The 23,111-nt window shown below is 37.6% G+C and overlaps 1 protein-coding gene across 1 annotated transcript; it reads right to left on the reverse strand.

The window, feature by feature from the left end:
- Positions 1-142: 142 nt before the first annotated feature.
- Positions 143-20,652, reverse strand: CMAS (cytidine monophosphate N-acetylneuraminic acid synthetase). Its single transcript, XM_037514237.2, has 8 exons — positions 20,286-20,652; positions 13,020-13,162; positions 12,722-12,877; positions 8,320-8,453; positions 6,342-6,436; positions 5,063-5,234; positions 4,176-4,329; positions 143-973 (listed from the first exon to the last, which is right to left on the reverse strand). Exons 1-8 carry the CDS (start codon positions 20,543-20,545, stop codon positions 783-785), a joined length of 1,305 nt encoding a protein of 434 aa, XP_037370134.1. The 5' UTR covers positions 20,546-20,652; the 3' UTR covers positions 143-782.
- Positions 20,653-23,111: the final 2,459 nt, after the last annotated feature.

Genomic DNA, 23,111 nt, shown 5'->3' on the forward strand with positions numbered 1-23,111 from the left:
GGAAATGGTTAGTGTTTATCTGGAAAAGTGTCCACATTTATGAGCTAAAGCCCTATACTTGGACTCAAACCAGGTAGCACAGTGATTTGTGGTGGCTGTAAAATTGCTCTAGCCAAATTTAGTACATAAATGACCATGATCTCAGAGGTAACTGAAAACTTTTTACTCCCAATCAATATATCACCCTCATAACATAGGAATTTCTTCAGATCTCTGTATTCGTATAATATAATGTAATTACACACACAAAAAGAACAATGAGATGACTTATGCTTGTTATTTAATAGCTTGTTTTTTTCACGCTGATAGCATGGCCAGTGTTTGAAGGAAACCAAGCATGTCTGATAAGTTTTCTATAGGAACAAGGCAGTTTTCATCAAGTTTGTGAAATGTACTTTTATTAGTTAATAGAAGGGTATGTCCTATCAGACACATTGTCCCGAAATAAATAAAATCTCAACATCATTGAAAGCACACAGACACAGTTTTACAAGGTACAATACAAAGTTAATTTGGATGATATTCTTATTTTCCATTTGCTAAAAATCTGAGAATGACTGTAATCAATCTCTAAATAATTACCTTGCAGAAGTAGAGCACAATCATTTCATAGGAAGTGTGGAGTGACACTTTTGAGAGACTTTGCATTAAAAGATATCAAGATCTATCACAAATCAAATCACACTCTATAACGTTACAACATGGAATTGAACTTAATCAAAAACAAAAGTAAAGCAGCTGACACAGGCTGTATACTTTCTTTCCCAAAATTGGACTAATTTCTATTTTTGGCATGAATTGTTAACCTTTTCCATCAGCAGGAAAATGTGCTCTGCAAACTCTCGGAGGGCACCACGGCCACCATTAGATTTGCAAATATAACCAACAGCCTTCTGGGCAGTGGAACAGGCATCAGCGGGGACACCACTGAGGCCCACTTTCTTCAAACACTCCTCATCAGACACTTCATTGCCTATCAAGCAAGAGAAGCACAGGTTGAGTATATACAGAGACAAAGAATATTGTTTCGAAATAAGGCAATAGCAACCAGTCAGTAATACTAGTAACTTTAATCAGGCCTAAGGCACTGCATATAAGAGTACCCAAGGCTAGGTGGAACAAAGTTACATTATAGTATTAAAAAGTATAACTGAGATCTAGGATATTCCCCTAAGGAATTCAAAATAAACTCTGAAGGCCTTGGAGAATGGGGTATACTTTGTACTTGCATATTACAATCACTAGAAATTCTATATATAGATTATGAACTTAGGCTAAGGAAAATTCCAACCGTTTGAAGAACTCCAAGTTCACATGGAATAATTATCAATGTTTTAGATCTTTCATCAAAATTTTCTCTATTCTCCAGACCCTAGTTTTCTAGAGGAGAGGGAGAGGGATTCCCAGTTATTGTATTTTACCCTGAAAACTCTTTAGAACCTGTAGATGAACATTTTTTTAAAAGTGACATAGTATCACCAAACTAACAAAATTAACAATAGTTCTTTATTACCTACTAGTAACCTAATGCATGTTCATGTACCTTGAATTGTCTCAAAGTTGTTCTTTTACAGTTGATCTATTTGAACCAGAAGCCAAACAAGGTCCATATACTGCATTTTGTTAACATACATCTTAAGTACTTTTAAATCTGTAATACATTTGCTTTGTATACCACTTATTTGTTGAAAAATCACCACCACACTGACAAAACAAGAAATCCTTTCTCTCCCTGCCTTGCTCTTCTTCCCCTGTCCATTGTTTTTTTGATAGCATGAATTTCATAAGCTCCCAGTACCACAGGTTTAGTTCACCACTCAGAGTATAATTATTTCCATATCATTGATGAAATACTAATACTAAAATGCTGGTTAAATGGTTCCCACAAAAAAAAAAAGTTTAAATTTCTTCTACATTTATTACTTCAATTTTTTCTTTCATTATTAAATGCAATGAAATTTGTTATTTTCCTCAAAGATGATTAAAATTAAAGTTGATGTTTCTATACAATCCACCCTTCAAACTAAGTTTTATTTACTAAATTTTACTTATGAAAGTGGTGATATTTTTAAGGAATATATTTTATACTGTTTATGACCCATACAAAATACTTCTCTGATTTTAAAAATAAAAATTAGAAGTCTATTTTCTACTTTGATTTTTAACCACTGCTTTTTAGTTTTCTTTTTCTGTTATAGAAGTAATGCATATTTTTGGTAGACAGCCAAAAAAGTTAACTCTCACTATTTATGATCCTAATTATCACTATTTATGGAGGAGATAGCATTTATTTTAGAATTTTATCATATATATGGCAGACATGATTATTACCATATGCACACATTACTGTAAACATTTTCTATTGTTTTTTGCTTTTCTTTCAAATGCCTTGTAAAGTTTATTTGTATTTATTTGATAAACAGGAAAACAAAGACATGGACAAAGTTTGCTAAGGTGACACAGATAATAAGTACAACTGGGATTTATTATGATCCATGAAAATATATTTTCTTCTTAGAAAAACTGGATCATTTTCTATCAAAGATTCTGTAGTACTTTTCTCCATTTAAGCTTCACATATGATTCAAAGGCTATACCTCGAGTCCCTGGATCATATGCTGCCCAATTATTCCTGTGCTGCTGCTTCTGAGATCCATGTTTCCCTGCATTTATATCATATTGGTCTACAGATATTTATATATTTTAGTAACTTGTCTTATTAACAGTGTGCATGTTGACAGCATCAGACAATATGCTCTGTAAGCAATTAAGTCCCAGCAACCAGGTCCAAGCAGCACAGAGTAGACACCTGATAAATACGCTTAACGCTAAAGAGAGAAACGCGTGACATAGGACCATGTACATTTACTTAATAAAGACAGACCAACAAAATCATGTATATATACAAATATATATCAAAAAACATACAGTGCTTTTTGGGACAAAAAGCATGGATCTTGAGGAGATATGCTAAGTGAAGAAAGTCAGATAGTGAAAGACTAATACCAGATGGTTTCACTCATTTGTGGAATATAAATAACCAAAGAAAACAAAGTGGCAGAATACAACAAAAATAACCTAAACTCTGTGAAAAATGTAATGGTTGCCAGAGAGAAGGTGAGAGGGGAGGTAATGTGAAGGGTATGGGTAGACATGGAGCTTGGTGGAGGGTAAGAGCCACATGTGCCCATGTTGATGTGTGAAGTTGTACTCCTGAAATTATATAGCTAGATAAATGATTGGCAAATTAATGAAATTTTATTTAAAAATATAGATTATAGCATTGTTTTAAATGGTTGCACAGTATTCCATTTTATGGATATGCTATTTTTGTAGGCTATCTAGGTGTGTTCTTTTTTCTCCATTAGTGGCACAGTGGTTCGATTTCTTTCTTGGAGTTGGAATTTGAGGGTCAAAATGATGTGTATTTTATTTTATTTTTTTTTTTAAGGTACTTTTTTTTTTTTTTAAAGATTTCTTTATTTTATACAAGCACTGGGTACAGTCAGAAGCGCGGGAGGGTGAGAGAATTCACCAGAGCCAGAGCAGGGAGCAGAGCAGGCAGAAGGACCGAAGTACACTGCTGAGGGGAGCAGTGGGTGGCAGGAGAGGTCTGCACGCCATGTGGGACCCTCCTCTGGTGGCCGGGGAGCAGCCGGGGATCGAACCAGTGCTGCAGAGGCTGCGGGCAGCTTCGCAACCCAGCACTCAACCGCTGCGCCACCGGGGAGGCCCAAAATTATGTGTATTTTAATAATGGAAAAAAAAATATTTCAAAAGTAAACTTCTAATACATTAGCAATCTACTATTGTTACATTATCTCATTAATCCCTATAATAGACCTATGCTATCGGTATGCTTGAAATTGGTATAACAGATCTATAACATCCAGTTTACAGGTGAGGAAACCAAGGCTTATCTTAGCAAAGCTGGTTAGTCAATGGTGGGGTCTGAGTCTGTGACAGATACAGTAGTCATTCTATTGGATTACTCTTGACATATGCTATGGAACTCACTTCCAGAAGACCTTCCCAATTTAATAGTTTGTCAGCAGTTCCTATTGCCCTACTCTCATGTCAATCTTGGAAATAGTCTTTCTTATTTCTCTATTTCTTACTCCCCCACCAAAAAAATCCTTGCCTATTTCATTATGTCTGAACAAAAAGATACCAACCAAGATAAGCCACTTCTTTCCAGCACAGGCCCATTTCTTTTCTCCATTCATCTACAATTGCTAGCTTGTCTGGTACGTTGACTTCCATTTTGCAGTCCAGTTTTAAGGACGAAAGTGTCTGCTTTGAACAGGCCCGTTCTGAGATTAACCTCACCTTAAAAAAAAAATAAAAGCAAAATGAGAAAGTAAAGGAAATAGAAATCTTTCATAATAAAATACCTTGTAAATAATTTGACCTTCTATAAGACCAATTAAGTAAAATCAATTAACTGTCATTTTATATTGATTATGCTTAAAACATTTCATCTTTAATAGCCTCATGAAGGTGAAAGACACTTTTCTACAGTGGAAAGGAATCCATCCAGAGGTAAAAAATGTAACATATAATGTAACTAATAAAAGATTCCCCAGTAATTCAGTTTATCCAGAGGAAAGTATCACTGTCTTGTACTGCTTAGGAACACTTATTTATTTCTAGAGATTTATTTAAAAAATCTAAATGGTTTTTGAAAATAAACTTGAATATATTGATTTTGAATAAAAATTTTGATTTAAAGAATGAACTATATTTTAAAAGTCCACAAGATATTTGCTTTTTTCCTAAATGCTGACACTCATTTTTATGAAATCTTTCTTTTTGCAAGATCCTATGGGAAATTTTAAGAATAATGGCTATACTTATTAAACAAGCAAGAAATATTTCAAAAAGATAAAAATATTTCCTAATTTTACTCACTTAAAGGAAAATGGGAGGGTTAAATTTCAGCTGTTTTAACAGATATATTAAAAACATAAATCTCTATTTACCTCACATATTCTTTAACCCTGAGTCATAATCTGAAAACAAAAACAAAAACAAAAACACTGCTATATTCAGGGGTACATACCTCAACACCACTTTTCTTTAATAAACTTATCCCAATAGCATCTTTTACATCATAAGATATTATTTCTTTTTGGTCTCCTGAGACATAAATGTGGCCATTGGTGAGGCATCCATCAATACTGCAAACCAGAAGTTTTATCTCCTTAAACTTCTCTTTGCCAAAATAGCCATATCTAAAAGGAATCAAAACAGACCTCTGAGTAAAAGTGCAGTACTAATCTCACTCTCTCATCTGGCTAACATCAGTAAACCTAATAACCATTCCCACTCAATTAAATACCACCCTTCCACTTTACTTTATATATATATATATATATATATATATATATATACACACACACACACACATGTTAACTCATGGTGCACAAGCTGTAAGTTGTGTGGTCTAACCAGACTCTCTTTCTTGAGTTACTGAATAAGCCATCTACAGCTGTATTTTTAATACATATGTCTTCCTCTCACATGCAAACTAATTACAAAGAGAAAATGTTTGAAGCATCAGAAATCAGTGTCTGTAAGTATTGGGTTGTCGGAAAAGTCATGACTTGTTTTTTGTTTTCAATGTAAAAATGCATAACGACTTTTCTGACAACCCAATATAACAACATGTATTGACTAAAATGTGCTAGGGTCTAGTAAAAGGCTACACAAGTCTTACTTTTCTCTGTGTGGAGGACCCACAAACTACTAAAAATAGAGCTATTGTATTACCCAGCAATTCCATTCCTAAGAATCTACCAAAGGACACAAAAACATTAATTCAAAAGGGAATCTGCACCCCTGTTTATTGAAGCACTATTTACAGTAGCTAAGACATGGAAACAACCTAATTGCCCAAAACAGATGACTGGATCAAGAAGATATGGTATATACACACAATGGACTATTATTCAGCGATCAAAATAAACTCATGCCATTTGCAGCAACATGGATGGAGCTGGAAGGGATTATGCTCAGTGATATAAGTGAGAGGAAAAAGACAAATATCAGGTGGTTTCACTTATAGGAGGAATATAGAGAAACTAAACAAGAAAAAAAAAGATAAAACTAGCAAACAAACTATAAATCGGAGACATTCAGCAGGGAAGGAGGAGGGAGAGGGATCAAAATAGGGAAAAGAAGAACACAACAGACTATGGTGATGGTTTGTGGGTGACTTGGTGGTGGGGATTTTATGGGATTACACCTGAGACAACTCAAACATACAAATATGAATAATGATGTAGGAAAATATATACATGTAAATATATTGAAAAAAACGCCACAAGTCTTGCTTCTACCTTAATACTCTCTGTTCTGCAATAGGCCAGTCAATGTCCACATCTATATCCACACTGTGCTCAGCTCGCATTTCATAGTATGCCATTTTTCCACCCTAGAGATAGTACAATTGCATTAATTCACATATTTCAAAAGGTTTATCATGATACAGAACAATGAATTCATTTCTAACCTACTGAGAAAAATGGATAGCCCAGTAAAATCAGTAACATACAACAAATGATTTGTTAAACAGGGAAAAGCTTTTTGTTTGCCATTTAGTCAAACCAAATAAAATATCCTTAATATTTTCAAAATCTGTCAATCCAGTGCAAATTTTTCTTTAAGTAGATTTCTATTTTAAGATTGAAAAATGGGGCCTCCCTGGTGGTGCAAGGGGTTAAGCACAGCAGACCTCTCCTGACTTGCCCACTGCTCCCCTCAGCAGTGTTTTCAGTCAATCTGCCTGTTCTCCTCCTCACTCTGTCTCTGGTGAATCCTCTCAGTCTCCACATGTCTGGCCTGTACCCCAGTTCTTGTATGCATGAATAAATAAATCTTTAAAAAAAAGGTTGAAATACATCCTCCAGGATTCTCACCACAAGTAATTTTCTGGAACCCCCCTAACTGTTCCCTGTTTTCTGGCAGTCTCTCCCCCATCATTATCCAAAAGCTATAAAGATTTTTGGAATTTCTGTTCCAATTTGCAACTAAGAAGCAAGATAGGGACATAATGTCTCAGATCCCTCAGCTACAGGTGGAAGAGAAGAGAAATTGTCTGGCTCACATGTGGACAATGGTGTGGTCTATGTGATCATCTTGGGGACTGGGGGCGAGAGGCTGTTCTGTGATTGTGATCATTTGAATGTCAAGATCAACTACTGGATACTTTCCTTTTTCAGACTTATCGTGTCTCCATAAGTCTTGTTATGATGAGAAACGTCACCTTTTCTCCAAACTTGAGAACAGGGTCAGTTCTAGTCCCCTTTAGCAAAGATCTTGGGGAGGGTGGTGCCTATATGTGTCAAACCTAACTTTCCTGAATATTCAAACTTAATCAAGCAGCTGGTCTACTCTATCTATATACTGAGTAGAGGCTGGAAAAAAAATGCTTTTCCTTCAGACTCTGATTGCTTTAGAATTTTGAACACACAAGAGCAGAATTTTGGGCCTTTTTTAATGCTATATTTTAGCAATGTAAGGACCCGAATCCAAATTTTGATGGTACCGTCTATTTCCCTTTTAAGTTTTGTGGCAAGTGCTTCATTTTCATATTTGCCATTTCCTCCTCTGTAAAGCTGGGCTAGGGACAGCTACTTTGTTGTGTCACTATTGTGACATTTTAGGTAACCTATACAGACTATCTTGGATAGTCTTTGGGCATATAGCCAGTGCTGAATAAATAACAGCTCTAACTCAAATGACCAAATAGTACATGATGTAACAGCCATGTCGCCTCTAAAAATGAGAGAGACCTCAAATTTCTTAATTTAAATGAGAACCATGAAATTCAGGACAGATAAAATGATATAGTCAACATTACCTGGCTAGAGATAGAGAAGCATAATCCTGGTTTCCTAATTCCCAAGTTGGTGCTGTTTCACCTCTACTGTACTGTTTTTTGGTCTCTTTTTAAAGCAGTAGAAATTATTCAACTGTACAACCACAACCTGACAGTAACACAACCATGGGTTAAAAACAGTTTTGAATGGAACAATATGAATACCAGGACACACGTAGAACAGTTAATACTTGATTCATTTCTTGTCTTAATGTGACAATTGTAGATTGTCTTGCAAATTTACTGAATGAATTCCAACTATCAGTCTGGGGTGAGCTGCAGGATAAATGCCACAGATAAGCCTTGTCAGTTACTGCCTTTCCTCCTCTAGGGGTTGATCTTGCCCTCCATGAACTCTGCCAGCCCGACTCCTCTCTAGAACTCAGAGTATACACACAAAAGGGTTTAGAAGGTTTTTGCAAAATGAAGGCACAAACCTGTAAGTAACCCATCTCTATCAAATGTCTTTTAGCAAAATAAAATGAGCCATTTTCATATAATTCTCCATCCCAGTCTTGTCGACGAGGTCGTTTAGCTGGATTCAAATTCAGAGGCTCAGTCACTTCACGAACTAAAAGCAAAAAGCTATAGTAAGTCCCTTTTGCTTTGAATACTGAAAGTATTCATTTAGTAATTGTTAAAAAGCAAATAAAAGTTAACTCAGAATATTTTATATCTCTAGATAAATAATTAAAAGGGATTTCTTAAAGGAATAAAATCCCTAATAATTTTAATGACATCTTTGCTGTTAATAATAGTAGTAATAACAGAAAAAGTATTTTTTAGAGGAATTCTGAGTAATTAAGCTTTTTAAATATTTACAGGAATATAATAGTTTAGGAGGATATCAGTGCAACCTTAAAGTAGCTTCAGAGAACTAAACATGTCATAAACTACTCGTGTTCAACATTTGAGTCCTTTAATCTAGTTCTCACTGTTTGTGTCTATGGAAATACAATGTATGTTTGATTTATCTAATGTTGCTGAGAAATTACCTTCATGGGATTATAGAAAACTGTAGATTTTCCCATTAAATTATTGAAATTTTTATAGTGATAGCAATGTTTATATTATGTATTATATGCCTGCTATGTGTGTATACATACACTACGCATATCAATAATAAACTATTATCCTTGTTATGAAGGCTCGGCAGCACTGAAATGAATGATTTTAACATGATATAACAATGAACCCCTCAATATTAATATATAAGGATTCCCTTGCCTTTTCACTATTTTTCCTCCGAATTTGTGTTTGTGGATGTGTATGGGTTTGCATGCAAGCATGCCTGCACATGCCCAATAGCTGTGATTTTTCAGTAGCTTTCTTCCCTTCCACCATCAATACTGTGTAAAAAGTCTTTTAGGAATGATCTCTGCTTACTATGCTAATTAAATGTTCCCTAACTGCTCAACTCCATTGCAGTGTTTGAAGTGTTTAGGAAAAACAGTCTGCAGGTTTATATAGAATGTATCATAGTTTTACACTCATTGGAAACACAATGAGTATGACTCTGTTCTCCTGGAGTGTGCAATCTAGTTTAGAGAAAGGCAAAGAACAAAACTAGATAATTTAAGTGGTACTTTGAAGAAAAGGAAAGAGGGAAAAGTGCTTCCTAGGTGAATGATGACTAATGACTGCTTTCTTTCTGGGAATATTTGCTGAGTACAAGAAGGAGATGAGAGAAAGGTCAGCCTTCACATAAGAAGAGAGACTCTGCTGAGTGAAGGAGAAACCAAAAGTATTTTTAGTGGTCCTATGGACAGGAGTCATGGACTGTCATCTGCAGAAGCGCAAACACGGAGTGAGCTCTTCCTATGCAGTCATCCCCTCTGCTGAAATTCTGCTGAGTGCACTGTGGCACAAGAAGCTGGCTGGGAATAGGCTGGAAGACAGAGAGGCCTGAGTCTGGTTTTGTGGTCGCTGGATCTCAAAGTCCTGTTAGTAGAGGGGTATCAACAATTTCTGACAAGACACCTACACAGAGGTGAAAAGTTAAATTTTAACCCAGCTCAGTTCTGAATTGGACCAGAGTGATTCCTTATCCTATCTGCCTGCTACAAGAAAGGGTGTGCTCTCTCTATAGAGAAAGTTCTATTCTCCAGCTCCAGGCCAGGCAGATGATAAAATAGAAAGCATATGAAGAAGCTGACCAAAAGAGAAAAACAGTCACAGAAACAACTACTGAGTCCCCAGATACTGGAACTTGCCATCAAGGATTTAAACAAAACTATTGTAAATATGTAAGAGAAACTGGAAAAAAGATGGAAAAAAAATAGACTGATAAGATGGAGAATTTCAACAGGGTAGAAACTCTAAACAAAAATCTAAATTTTATTCTAGAGTGGAAAAATACAGTGAAATAATTCACTGGAGAGGATTTACAGTGCCCAGGCTGTAAATAAATAATGATCAATAAATTCAAATATAAGTCAATAGAAATTACTCAAAATGAAATACAAAGAGAAAAATAGACAAACAATACAGAACAGAATGTGAACAACATAGAGACACCATAAAATTGTTTAAAATCCAATTAAATTGGAGCAATGACTAAGAAAGGAGAAAGAGGGGAGAAAAAATACAGTAGAAGAAATAGTTGAGACTTTTTGAAAAATGGTGATAAGTATCAACCTAAATAGGAGAAAAGTTTAGAGAATTCCAACAGGATAAACACAACCACAGCAATACAAATCAGAGTTAAATCTGTGGAAAACTAAAGACAGAATTTCCTGAGAGAAAAAGACATATTTAGAGCAACAACTGCCTACCAATGAAGGACAGATAATGGAGTGGCCTGTTGAAAATGTATCTTCAAAGGAATTACATCTTAAAAATGTAATCTTAGGCTGAACAAGAAAAAAAGGCCAACCCAAACGTAATATGCACATCAGTGAAAATATCCTTTACAAATAAAGGCAAACTAAAAACATTTTCATATAGGTGAAATTGGGGAGAGTGTTAGGAACAGACACAGAAACACAGGTAAATAGTGAGGAATGAAGAACTGCAAAGAATAAATATGCAGATGAAAATAAGTAACTTGTTTAAAATTTTGAAAAAATACTATTTAAAATTAATATCCCAAAATGTCTTGTGGGTTTGTAATATGTAGAAAGAGATATATAACACAATTGTACAAAAGATAGGGAATCGATAGATCTTTACTATTGCAAGATTATTAATTATTTGTAATGTTGTAAAATGCTAATTCAAGGCAGACTATAACAAGTTAAGGGTGTATGTATAATCTCTAGCAGTCCTGTGCAGCAGAAATATAATATGAGTGCCACATGTAACTCAAAAATTTTCTAGACGCTACAGTGGTTAAAAAAAAAAATAGTAAAAAGAAACAAGTGAAATTAATTTTAATAATACATTTTTATTTAGCCCAGTGTACCTAAAAGATTTTAACATATAGTAAATACAAAATTGAGATATTGTACATAATTCATACTAAGTATTAAAAATTCGGTACTGTATACTAGCCACATTTTAAGTATTTACAGGGCTAGTGGTTATTATATTGAACAGCATAATTCTAACATAATGAGTGATAAAAGAATACGAAGTTACACAAAATAAGACAGCATAATGATTTTTAAAGTATTGATTAATGCACTAGCAGTAGTGATTTTATAAACAAGGAACATAAAAATAAAATCATAAGAAATACCACTCAACTTTAGAATTATTACTAGGGGCATTCTGTTTCATAGTGGTTCTAAGAGAATATAGCCTATGAAAAGACAAAGGCACTGTCCCTAACATTCAATCTTGATATTAAATGATATTTATTCAAACATTCCTAATTTTCTTAAAAAACACTTATGGATCTTTCATTTATGAATCTGTCATCTGTTTTATCTAGATAATTTCCTGAGCCTCTCTAACTTTAATCACAAAGCATATGAAGCTCAATGTTCAGTTTAATACTGGGCTTCTCTGATTGGTCATCTTATATCTTACTTCCAAGGTTGGTGGATAATTTAAAATTTTATACTTATAGTTTAACACAGAACCTAGCAAAAAGAAGATAATAAATGTTTATTAAATGAAATCATTAAATAAATGCATTCATTAATATATTTTATTGGTTTTGATAACATTCACCTCTTCAGGTTAAAAAAATCATTATTTTTAATAGTTTCTATCCACTTAATTGCTCTTCCTTTATATCTTCATCAGTTTCACTGTATTTTCCTTCTCTTTTTTTATTCTCCCCTCCTCTCCCTGCCCCTTCTATCTCTTTTAAGTCACACATAAGTTAGAAATAGTTAGGCCAGCTTTTCTATATTCAGCAAATGTCTGGGCACTCAGAGAAATCATAATGCCTGTCCTGAAGTGAATTACATTTACCCGTTTGTTGGTGATTCTATTCTTGATGACATATTTGGCTAGTTTATCTGTCTAGAAATCAGGCTCCTAGTACTCTTACATAATGTAAAAGAGTTACTTATTTTGGAAAGTAATTCCACAATTCATTCTTGAGATTCTCAAGAACTTTTTGGTGGAAGATTTCTATTCCCATGATTCTACTATATGATTTATATGGCATTTATATGGAATCAAACAAAGTTAGAACAAACATGAAAATGTTTGACTGAAAACAAAAATGACATTTCTGCCTCAAAAGTCATATAGCGTTACTTTGTAAAAAGTGCAGCAAAGGATCAATGTGGTCTCACTGTATTGCCTCATAATCACAAGATTTAGACCTGATTATAAATGTTATTACCGTGTTCTCTTTTACTGCCCTTAGTCCTAAAGAGTATTTACATATGAAAAACTGATTCCCTGCAAAATGAACTAAAATAAAGACTGATATCGGATTACCTCCTTTCTGAATTTCACTCCACCGAAACTGATGGCGTCTCACAACGGAGAAAACAGAATCATATCCTTCTTCTCGAATCATTTCTGCAACTTTCTGAAGGTCAGTAGGATGTAAACATGGAGAAGTAGCTTGAATATTTCCTACAATGTCAACCTCTTAAAAAGAACAAATGAAAAGGACATCAAAACAAAGTTCTTTGCAAGCAAGTGGTACAAAAACTTGCATTCACATGTTAAAACAAAGTCTTGTGAGATGATAACCAAACTGGAAATTTCAAATAAATTATTAAACCCATACCATTGTGATAATTAAGAAATTCTATGATGGCATCTAGTGAGGTAGAGCTGTCTTTTGAAACTTCAGAGCTTCGTCGATGAACTTGTGCACCAAATTGTTTGGCCACATTTTCAATTTCATCATGGTCTGTTGAAACCCACACACTGTACAGATATTAAAAAATAGATAAAAAGCCAAATCACTAAAAGAAATCATTAAATTTTTATAAAAGGCTCTACAAGCCAAAAATACCACTTACATTATTTAGAAGTTTCTGTACCACAAAAATGTTACAGAACCAAGGTAATGTAAAAAATTTTAAGAATTCTGAAGTATTTTGTATGTATATTTTCTAATGTCTGAACCAAAAATGTAATCCTTAATATTCTTATATTTATATATCATTTTTATTTGCACAAATATTTATGTAGCTCTAGATACTTTGATGCACTTGAAAAAATATTTGGGTTTTTTTTTAAAGATTTATTTATTTATTTATACAAGCACTGGGTACAGCCAGAAGCACGGGAGGGTGAGAGAATTCACCAGAGCCAGAGCGGGGAACAGAACAGGCAGACTGACGAACACACTGCTGAAGGAAGCAGTGGGCACGAAAGGAGAAGTCTGCGTGCCATGTGGGACCCTCTCTAGTGGCCGGGGATCGAACCGGCGCTGCAGAGGCTACGGGCAGCTTTGCAGCCCAGTGCTCAACCACTGCGCCACCAGGGGAGGCCCATATTTGGTATTTTTAATACTAATGGTATATATTAAGCAAAATAGTAGCACTAGAAGTTCATAATCTAAAGAAGTCAATAATAAAGAAGATCCTGCTATTTATATTTTATTTTACTTTATATATTTTTATATCATTTTTCATTTTTGCACAATGTATGCATTTTCACCTTGGTTATATTCCCCATACAATTCCCACCCTCCTTATTTTGACCCTAATCCCACCTCCTCTTCCCCTCCTTACCCCCGTAGTATCTCTGGTTTATAGTTGCTTGTTGCTTGTTGATTTTGATTTTTACTTTATTATAGTCTTTTTCCTGGTCCCTTATTTAGGTTTTCTAAATTCCTGCTACAAGTGAGACCATCCAGTATTTTTCTTTTTCTTTCTGGCTTATTTCGCTAAGCATGATCCCTTCCAGCTCCATCCATGTTGCTGCAAATTACATGAGTTTATTTTTTTGATTGCTAAGTAATATTCCATTGTGTATAGGAACCACATCTTCTTCATCCAATCATCTATTTTTGGGTATTTGGGTTGTTTCTATAGCTTAGCTATTGTAAATAGTGCAGCTATAAACATAGGCGTGCAGGTGCCCTTTTGAATTAATGTTTCTGTGTCCTCTGGGTAAATACCTAGGAGTGGAATTGCTGGATCTTATGGAAGCTCCATCTTTAGCAGGTTGAGGAATCTCCACACAGCTCTCCATAGTGGTTGGACCAGTTCGCAGTCCCACCAGCAGTGCAGGAGAGTTCCTTTTTCTCCTGCACATCCTCACCAACATTTGTTGTAGCTAGTTTTTTTAATATGTGCCATTCTCACTGGTGTAAGATGGTAGTTCATTGTAGTTTTGATTTGCATTTCCCTGATTACAAGTGATGTTGAACATTTTTTCATATGCCTGTTGGCCATTTGCATTTCCTCTTTGGAGAAGTTTCTCCTCTTTGGAGAAGCTCTTCTGCCCATTTTTTGACTGGAGAAGATTCTGCTTTTTATTCCTTATCTATTTCCAAAATATTGCATAAAGTATTTTAATAAACTTGGTAAGGACAGCTTGCCAAACCCTAAAGTGAAAAAATATCTAATTTAATGTGACTAAAAACTAAGTGCCCAAGTCTAGACTCAAGATAATCAGATAATTCAGCTTTTTTTTCCCGAACAATGGATATATAAATATTTGAACACAGAATCTACTGGGTTAAACCCATTGTTAACAATTACAGACATGGAGAACATGATTTAATTGGCTCAGAAGAGTATGCTTTAACAGCTCTATTAACTGTAGCTTCCACTCCACCCTAGTTGTTTCTACTGAATTTAAGTTTCCTAGACAACTGGATAGTCACATAGAAAAGGATGAAAGTAGACTATCATTCCATACACAAAAATTAACCCAAAAGGTATTAAAAAAAAAATACCGGGTGAAACTATAAAATAAATAGAAGAAAACAGGTAAAACACTCCAGGACACAGACTTCAGTGATGTCTTAAGGGATTTGACACCAACAAAAAAGGGAAACAAAAGCAAAAATAAAACAAATTAGATTATATCAAACTAAAAAGCTTCTGCAGGGAGAAAGAAGCGATCAGTAAAATGAAGAGACATACTACTGAATGGGAGAAAATACCTAACAATGGGGTTAATATCTAAAATCTGCAAAAAACTCATACAACTCAACAAAAAGAAAACAACCCAATCAAAAAAATGGACTGAGAAGCTAAAGCTAAATAGACACTTTTCCAAAGAAGACAAACAGATGGCCCATGAAAAAATGTTCATCATCACTTTAACATAAAGGAAATGCAAATCAACCCCACAATGGGATACTACCTTACAACTTGAGAATGGCCCCTATCAAAAAGACCAGAGACAAGGGTTGCTAAAGATGTGGAGAAAAAGCAACCCTTACACACCGTTGGTGGGACTGTAGACTGGTCCAGTTCCTATGGAAAACAATATGGAGGTTTCTCAAAATATTACAAATAGATCTACCATATGACCCAGCAATTCCACTCCTAAGATTCTACCTGAAGTATGAAAAATCGCTAATTTGAAGTTCTCCTGTGTTCACTGCAGCACTATTTATAATATCCAAGTTATGGAAACAAGCTGAATTGTTAAGATGTGGTGTGTATACACACACACACACACACACACACACAGTGGAATACTACTCAGCTATAAAAGAGATGAAATCTTGCCATTTACCACAACATGGATGTAAGTGAAGGCGATTATGCTAAGTGAAATAAGTCAGAAAGAAAAAGTCAAATTACTGGAACAGTCAAAGGAACAGTCAAAACTAAACCAAAACAAACTTTAGAAATCTGACTGTAGAACTGAGGTTCCCAGAGGGAGGACATAGGAGCTCTGGTTTGATCCATCTGGAAGTCTGAAATAATTTTGTAATAGATCTTTCATTAAAGAAATATCACAAAGGTATCAATGTGAAATACCAAAAAAAAAAAAAAATCTAGTGAATTTTTAAAATAGGGGTGTCAAGATGATTACATAGTAAAAAGTGAATAGTAAAAGCAAAATGAATGGGTCTTTTGACATCTAACTGAAGCCATTTACCTTACTCTCCTTATCTTTACAATGACAACACAAAAATAAGTAATTAAACTATAAGACCAAGTTACTGGTCCCAAGAATGGACAAGGAAGTGGCAAAGGGATGGGAAAATCAGGTAAAATGGGTAAACTATGTGGTGAAGGATAGAATTGAACTTTTGTGGTGAATTTAATGTACAATATACACATGTTGATTTATAATGAGGCATACCTACTTCTCTAACAATCCAATTTTATTTTAATATAAAATTTTAAAAATAATAGATATTTTGGAAGTGATTTCTCTGCTTTCTTTCCTTTTATTATTCATCATGAAATGTTGACTGAATGCCTGTTTGTTTCAGACATGCCACTGAACACTGGAGATATATTTTCCATTTTTTTGAGAAATTCAGCCTATCCCATAGATGGTTCTTACAGAAGGGCAACCCAGCACTGTAATCCTCCTTAAGCCATCAGGGAGAGAGGTAAGGAATCAGTAACTAACTTCTCTATAATGCTTTCCTTTTACAAATTATTTTTTATAGCACCTGCTACATACATAACAGGCACTCATTATATATTCATTGAATGAAAGAAACAGTAATATTTAAAAGCATTGATAAGTTCTGAAGGAAGGGGATCAAATCTTGGTTCCCCCATATGGTAAAGAGAAACCATCTCCTTAACCCTCAATTTTTAGTAAAATGGAGATGATAATAATAATAATTACCTCATGTGGTTGTCTGGAGAATTAAATATAAAAACAATGCAGAATAAACATTTAATCAGTTATTCACAAAAACAGGAATGGTAATGAAGAAACATCACTTAATCCTCATACTGAATTTGTTGGATCATCAAAGGTCCGAATCTCTAATATGCATGATGTATGGCAATGGCACTGTGGGTGGGAAAACAACACCCCACAAGTACACTAAAATACAATGATCATCATCTATTAAAGGAACTAAGTAAGGAAATGATTTTTCTCTGGCTTTGGGGCTTTAGGAAAAGGAAGGGAAAGATAAAGAAGGAGCAAGTGAGCAAACAGGTCTATAAAATTTTAAATCAAGTACAGAGCAAATGTCAAAGTCTAATGTCAGTGACTTTAACCTCTAGTGAAGTCATACTACATCTAAAGGACAAAAGGGAATATTTCATAGTGCATGCCTGGGAGAGCTGTAATTGCCATTTTAATGGTAATAACACAGTACAGCACCTTCATAAATCATAAATCCACACCCCAGAAATGCAACTAAAACTTATGTTTATTCTTTTAAAAAAGTATTTATTTATGCATATAAGTACTGGGGTACAGGCCAGAGGTTTGGAGGGTGAGAGGATTTACCAGACAGAGTGGGGAACAGAACAGGCAGATTGAAATACACTGCCGGGGGGAGCAGTGGGCGAGACAGGAGAGGTCTGCTGTGCCATGTGGGTACCTCCCTGGCTGGGGATTGAACTCATGCTGCAGTGGCTGCAAATAGCTTCATAGGTTGTGTCTTAACCCTCTGCACCACCAAGGAGACCCGTTATGTTTATTCTTTATGTTACATGACATTTAAGTCAGTGCACTCTGATGTTTACTTACATAGCAGTGAACCTCTGTTGAAAATCAAGTTCTTACAAACTCACAAACTCACTTCTAGCCATAACTTGTTGACTAGTCAGAAGTCTGGGAGGATGTGAGCAAAACTGTCAAGCACAAATAAAGTTGGGCATTAATTAAGAGTAAACCGGACAGGTTATATCGGTTAAGTAATGCAGTATGCCAGAGTCCAGCATGAACTTAACTTACTTAACAGGTACCCCAAGATAAAAAGCTGGGTGTACTAAGAGGAAGACATTTGAGAAGAGTTAAAGAGGGCTAGTCCACGTGGCCAGGTCATCTGCCTTTATTGACTGGTGCTTATGCAAGAGGAAGAACAAATTTCCATCATTCTGATGGGAGGAGGCAAGGTGCAAGCTGAAGCAAGGGTTCCATGGAACGTAACCTCTTATCCATCAATAGGGTCTGGGAAAGAGACTGTATTATCTCCAGAATATTTTCAATTTAAGGAAATGACTCTCAAGTCCTTGAAAAAATAGTTTTGGGTAGCAGAGAAGGGATTTACAGTTACAGCTTTCTAAAGTAAATGTTCTAAAAGAGGTTCAGAGGCTGGCAGTCTACCAGAACGAAAGTAAATTCTTCTGGCATCATGGAGCAAGCTTTCCCCAGCAGGCTTTCAGGGGTGTGGGGATCATATGTGTATAACCACCTTGCTTTCACAAAGAAAGAGTTTATCTAGAAGAATCAAGAAACAGAATATTCTGGTAAAACAGTGCACCATTCCTGTACTTTATTTTCCTGAAAAATATTACCACCAGATACAGTATAATTTGTTTGTATATTGCCTGTGTCTTCCCATTATAATGCGCATCCATAATACTAAGGGCTGACCCTACTGCTATTGCTATAACCTCCAGTAAAGGATACAGAACAGTGCCTGTCACATAGTAGGTAGTCAGTAAGTATTTCCTGGATGAATGGAGTGTTTTTTGCCCTTAAATCTGACTGTAGCTCAAACAGACTTATCTTTTTTGTTAAGACAGTTTGAAAAGGGTTTCCCCACAGAGGCAATACAAGAGTTACTGGTAAAGGAGTTTTTGTCCTCAGTCTACTGTGAATGTGATTTTGATCTCTAGTTTATTTCACAAAAATGGGATTTTACCATATCACTGTTTCCTGAATGCACTTTCTCTCAGTCCTTTCCTCTGTCCCACTGTGTATGTACCTTTGTAAGGTTAAAAGTGTCAAAATGTCTGTGAGCTTCAAAAGGACATGAACAGTGTCACATTCATCTTGGTATTCCCTAGGATGTGTATTGCAGAAATAAGGGCTCAGTAAATGTTTACTGAATTGAATCATAATCCCCAAGTCTTTCCCTATCTCTCATTAGCACATTTCCTGTTATATCAGTGTTATGTTCCGGGGACCAGTTTCTGTTTCACTCACTCCACCAGGACTTCCTTTAAATTACTATTAAGAAAATTTGTAAATGTATACTTTTTGGTATCTCCTTTTTTACCCAGATTGGTAAAATGTAAATCATTTACATATACATTTAATATGGGTAATTAATATCCATCAAAGACAGCCACCTCTTAAAAACCAAAACCCAAAAATCAAAAGGTTAAAATAATTTACTTTCCACAGTAACACATTCAAGCATAACTGGCTTTAAGTTACTATGTGTAAATTCATTTTTGGCACAGAATTCTGTCTCCCTTCTTTTATGAATGACATCAGCTTGTAACTCCTGACCAATATGGCATATGGCAGTGCCTCTAAATGCTGTACAATTAAAACTCTCCTTAGGGTAGGGAGCTTCCAAAGGTACAATAAAACCATTTACAAACATATTATAAACAGCCATCTGTACCGGCTCCCGCGGTCTCTCACCTATGGACAACTGTAGGGCGCTTTCTACATTATGCTGACTCATAGGCAGCTAGCTTAGAGTATTTTTCTAAGGTCAGGAAGGGAAGCTGAAAATGAAATTCGAAAGCCTTGACACCCCATTCCATTCATAAACCTGATGCCTTCCTAATGGGTGAGTACCAAGTGGTGATCGCAGGCTGATCTGCAGGGGAACCCCAATGGCTTCTGTCTAAAGGTGTTCCCAATTTATCGCAGATGTTTCACCAGGGGTGGCCTCCTCGTTTACCCCCGGGTCAACCCGCCCGGCGGGGTCGGTTGAGAAGAGGAAAAACTCCCCCTTGACGGATGGCATTCTCAAGGGCGGGGACAGGAACTGTCCCAGGTCAAGGCTACCAGCAACTGAGGAACAAGGAAGAAGCCGGAGCCCTTCCTCCCCGGGCTCTCGGCCGGGGCCCAGACACCCAGATCCTGCACACACCCCCCCACCCAGGCGAGCGACGTCCAGGAGCCGCGGCCCCTCCAGGCCCGGCTCCCCCCGACCCCGGCCCAGGCCGCGCCGCCCACTCTCGCACATGCGCACCTCTGGAAGACCCCCGAGTCCAGGGCTGCACGCAGGACCCAGCCAATGAGCGGGACCCCCGCCAGGTGCTTAATGTTCTTCAGGGGGATGCCCTTGCTGCCGCCCCGGGCCAGGATCAGAGCCGCCAGGTGCGGGGGCTTCTCCACCCCTCGGCCCTGGCCGCCGCGGGAGTTGCGCTGCAGCTTCGGGGGCCGGCCCCGCGACGGCCGCCCCCGCGGGTTGGAGACGGAGGTGGCGGCCCCCTTCTCCACCGAGTCCATCTTCCTCCCACGCCTTCTCCCCAGCTTCTCCACATCCGGGAGCTCGTCTCTCACCAGCTCTGCTGGGCGCCGCCCGATCACCCCGACCGGGCGCGCGCGGGTGGCTGTTCCCGGCCCCGCCCCCTACGCGCCCGCCCCCTACGCGCCCCGCCCCTATTCGCCCTGCCCCGCGCGGGGCAGGCCGGGAGTTGTAGTTCGCCGCTGCCAAGCTGGGTGCCACCGGCGGGCGACCTGAGCTGAGCTGGGGGAGTCCCAGCTGTTTCTGGAGCGCGGATATTGTCCAGAGAACGCCCCACTTAAAAGCTGTGCTGGGTTTTCACTACTTAATGCCTCCTAGTGCAAATCAATTATATATTTTCAAATTTATACGTTTTCATTTTTTAAAAGATTTATTTATGCATGCAAGAGCTAGGGTGCAGGCCAGAGGTGTGGAGGGGTGAGAAGATTCACCAGAGACAAGAGTGGGGAGCAGAACAGGCAGAAGGACCGAAATACACTGCTGAGGGGAGCAGCAGTCGAGACAGGAGAGCACTGCTGTGCCATGTGCATCCCCTCCCTGGCCGGGGATCGAACTCATGCTGCAGTGACTGTGGGTAGCTTCATAGTGCTGCATCTTTATCCCTTGCACCACCAGGGAGGCCCCTTGCCCTCCCTTTTGAAGACAGAATAGCCTTTCATGTTGCTGGTCATCAGAGGGACAGTGAAACTTCCCCTCTCTGAGTAGGAGGTAGCTGATGGCCCAAACCTTCCCAGGACTGTTTCTGGGGGAAGATGCTGCCCTGGCAGTTTGGAGAGGGTAAACAGAGACCAGTGCTGCCCCTCTAGATGGGAGCCTCCTCAAGAACCATCCTGGCGCTGGGGCCTAGTGGGCAGCATGTCCAAACACTGCTCTTCCAGAGAGACCTTTGCACTAACTGTGCTTTCGAGACGTAACCACACAGGGAGGACATCTACTGCTCCTTACACACCCAAGCCTCCTTCCTTCTCCATGCCCTGACAACCATGGAAGTCATCAGACGGAGTGGTTGCTAATTTCCCCAGTGATCTCTACAACCTCATAAACCCTAATAGGCTGCTGTACCTGAGTAATTATCTCCCAGGCCATGTTGTCCTCCACTCTGGGGGTGGAGCCAGTGACACCTCTGTTGCTTAACAAAAGCCACTGCAGGAATTTGTCCAAATACCAGGGCACTTGGACTACACCAGGAACTGTTCCTTTCTTGTGATATTCTCATTCAGAACAAAGTGTGGGTCACGGTATGTGTTCAGTAAACTTGAGTGAACTCCATCTCCTTTCAATTTTTGTTTCTGTCCACACACACATTTTTTTTTTTTTATTTAAATAGTTTTTTTTTTTTTTTTTTTTTTATATATAGAGGCATGTTTTCTTTCTTTCTTTATTTGTTTGTTTTTGTTTATACATGCACTGGGTACAGTCAGAAGCGCGGGAGGGTGAGAGAACTCACCAGAGCCAGAGCGGGGAGCAGAGCAGGCAGAAGGACCGAAGTACACTGCTGAGGGGAGCAGCGGGCGGCAGGAGAGGTCTGCGCACCATGCGGGACCCTCCTCCGATGGCCGGGGAGCAGCCGGGGATCGAACTGGCGCCGCAGAGGCCGCGGGCAGCTTCGCAACCCAGCGCTCAACCGCTGCGCCACCGGGGAGGCCCTCACACACACATTTTTATATAGGTTGAATCTTAGCAACATAAAGCATTTTGTCATTTTCATATTGTTACAGTACAATTTTGGCTGCACCCAACAACTGACTGAGAAAGATAGGGGTGGAGAGGCAGCAGGGGTTGGGGTGGAGTGTAGTGAAAATGGAACGTTATTCATCCAGTCCAGTGTATTGCCCCATGGATAACATGAATAATATTTTTCTTTAACAAAATTAGAGAATCCTCATTTAATATATTGTCTTCAGTGTAATCAGCGACATAGAGTTACAGTTAAGCAAGATGAATAAACTCTAACATCGTACCTGTGCTTAACAATACGTGGCATGCTTCAGCATTTGCTGAGACACTACATCTCCTGCTGTGTTCTCATCACAATCGAATAAAACTGAAAAGAGAGAGAGAGAATGGCTGTGCCAGGGAGAGGAAATGTTAGCTTTCTTTGTCTTTAGATTACATTGGAGAAATAAAAATAAACCACTTGGAAAGCAAATATTTAGTCACCCTTCCTTTAAAGACAGGTGTGAAGTGTTTTGCCAAAGAATAATTCACTTGTGTGCCTATGTAGTGAAAGAATACATCTTTTATTACCTCTTGCTTTATGACTCTGTATATGAGCAAACTTAATACATAAAGGAGTCCTTTCATTCATTCATACCTTTATAATTCTTTCATTCCACATGCCAGACCCTGTGCTAGATGTTCAGAACCCCAAGTTGAGATGGCCAGGATGGGGGGCTTAGGGGAAAAGAGGCAAACCTCAGTATTTTGTCTGGGGTCTCCTGAAATCTAAATGAATTAAAGTGTTCAAAGAAGGAAAAAGTGATCAATGATTTCAAATGTTTAGATGGTCATTGAGTAGAGACTTTCCCATTTAGCAATGTAGAGTGG

This window comes from Talpa occidentalis, unplaced genomic scaffold, assembly GCF_014898055.3.
Source record: "Talpa occidentalis isolate TD23 unplaced genomic scaffold, MPIMG_talOcc4v2.1 talOcc4.16, whole genome shotgun sequence".
Lineage (NCBI taxonomy): Eukaryota > Metazoa > Chordata > Mammalia > Eulipotyphla > Talpidae > Talpa > Talpa occidentalis.

Bases quoted from the DNA above. Each gene is read 5' to 3' on its own strand.
- CMAS (XM_037514237.2), bottom strand. From the start codon at position 20,545: ATGGACTCGGTGGAGAAGGGGGCCGCCACCTCCGTCTCCAACCCGCGG. The intron at 13,163-20,285 runs GTGCGCATGTGC...ATATCTGTACAG, and splicing joins GACTCGGGGGTCTTCCAGAG to TGTGTGGGTTTCAACAGACC. The intron at 4,330-5,062 runs GTATGTACCCCT...TTTTTTTTTAAG, and splicing joins TAAAGAAAAGTGGTGTTGAG to GTGAGGTTAATCTCAGAACG.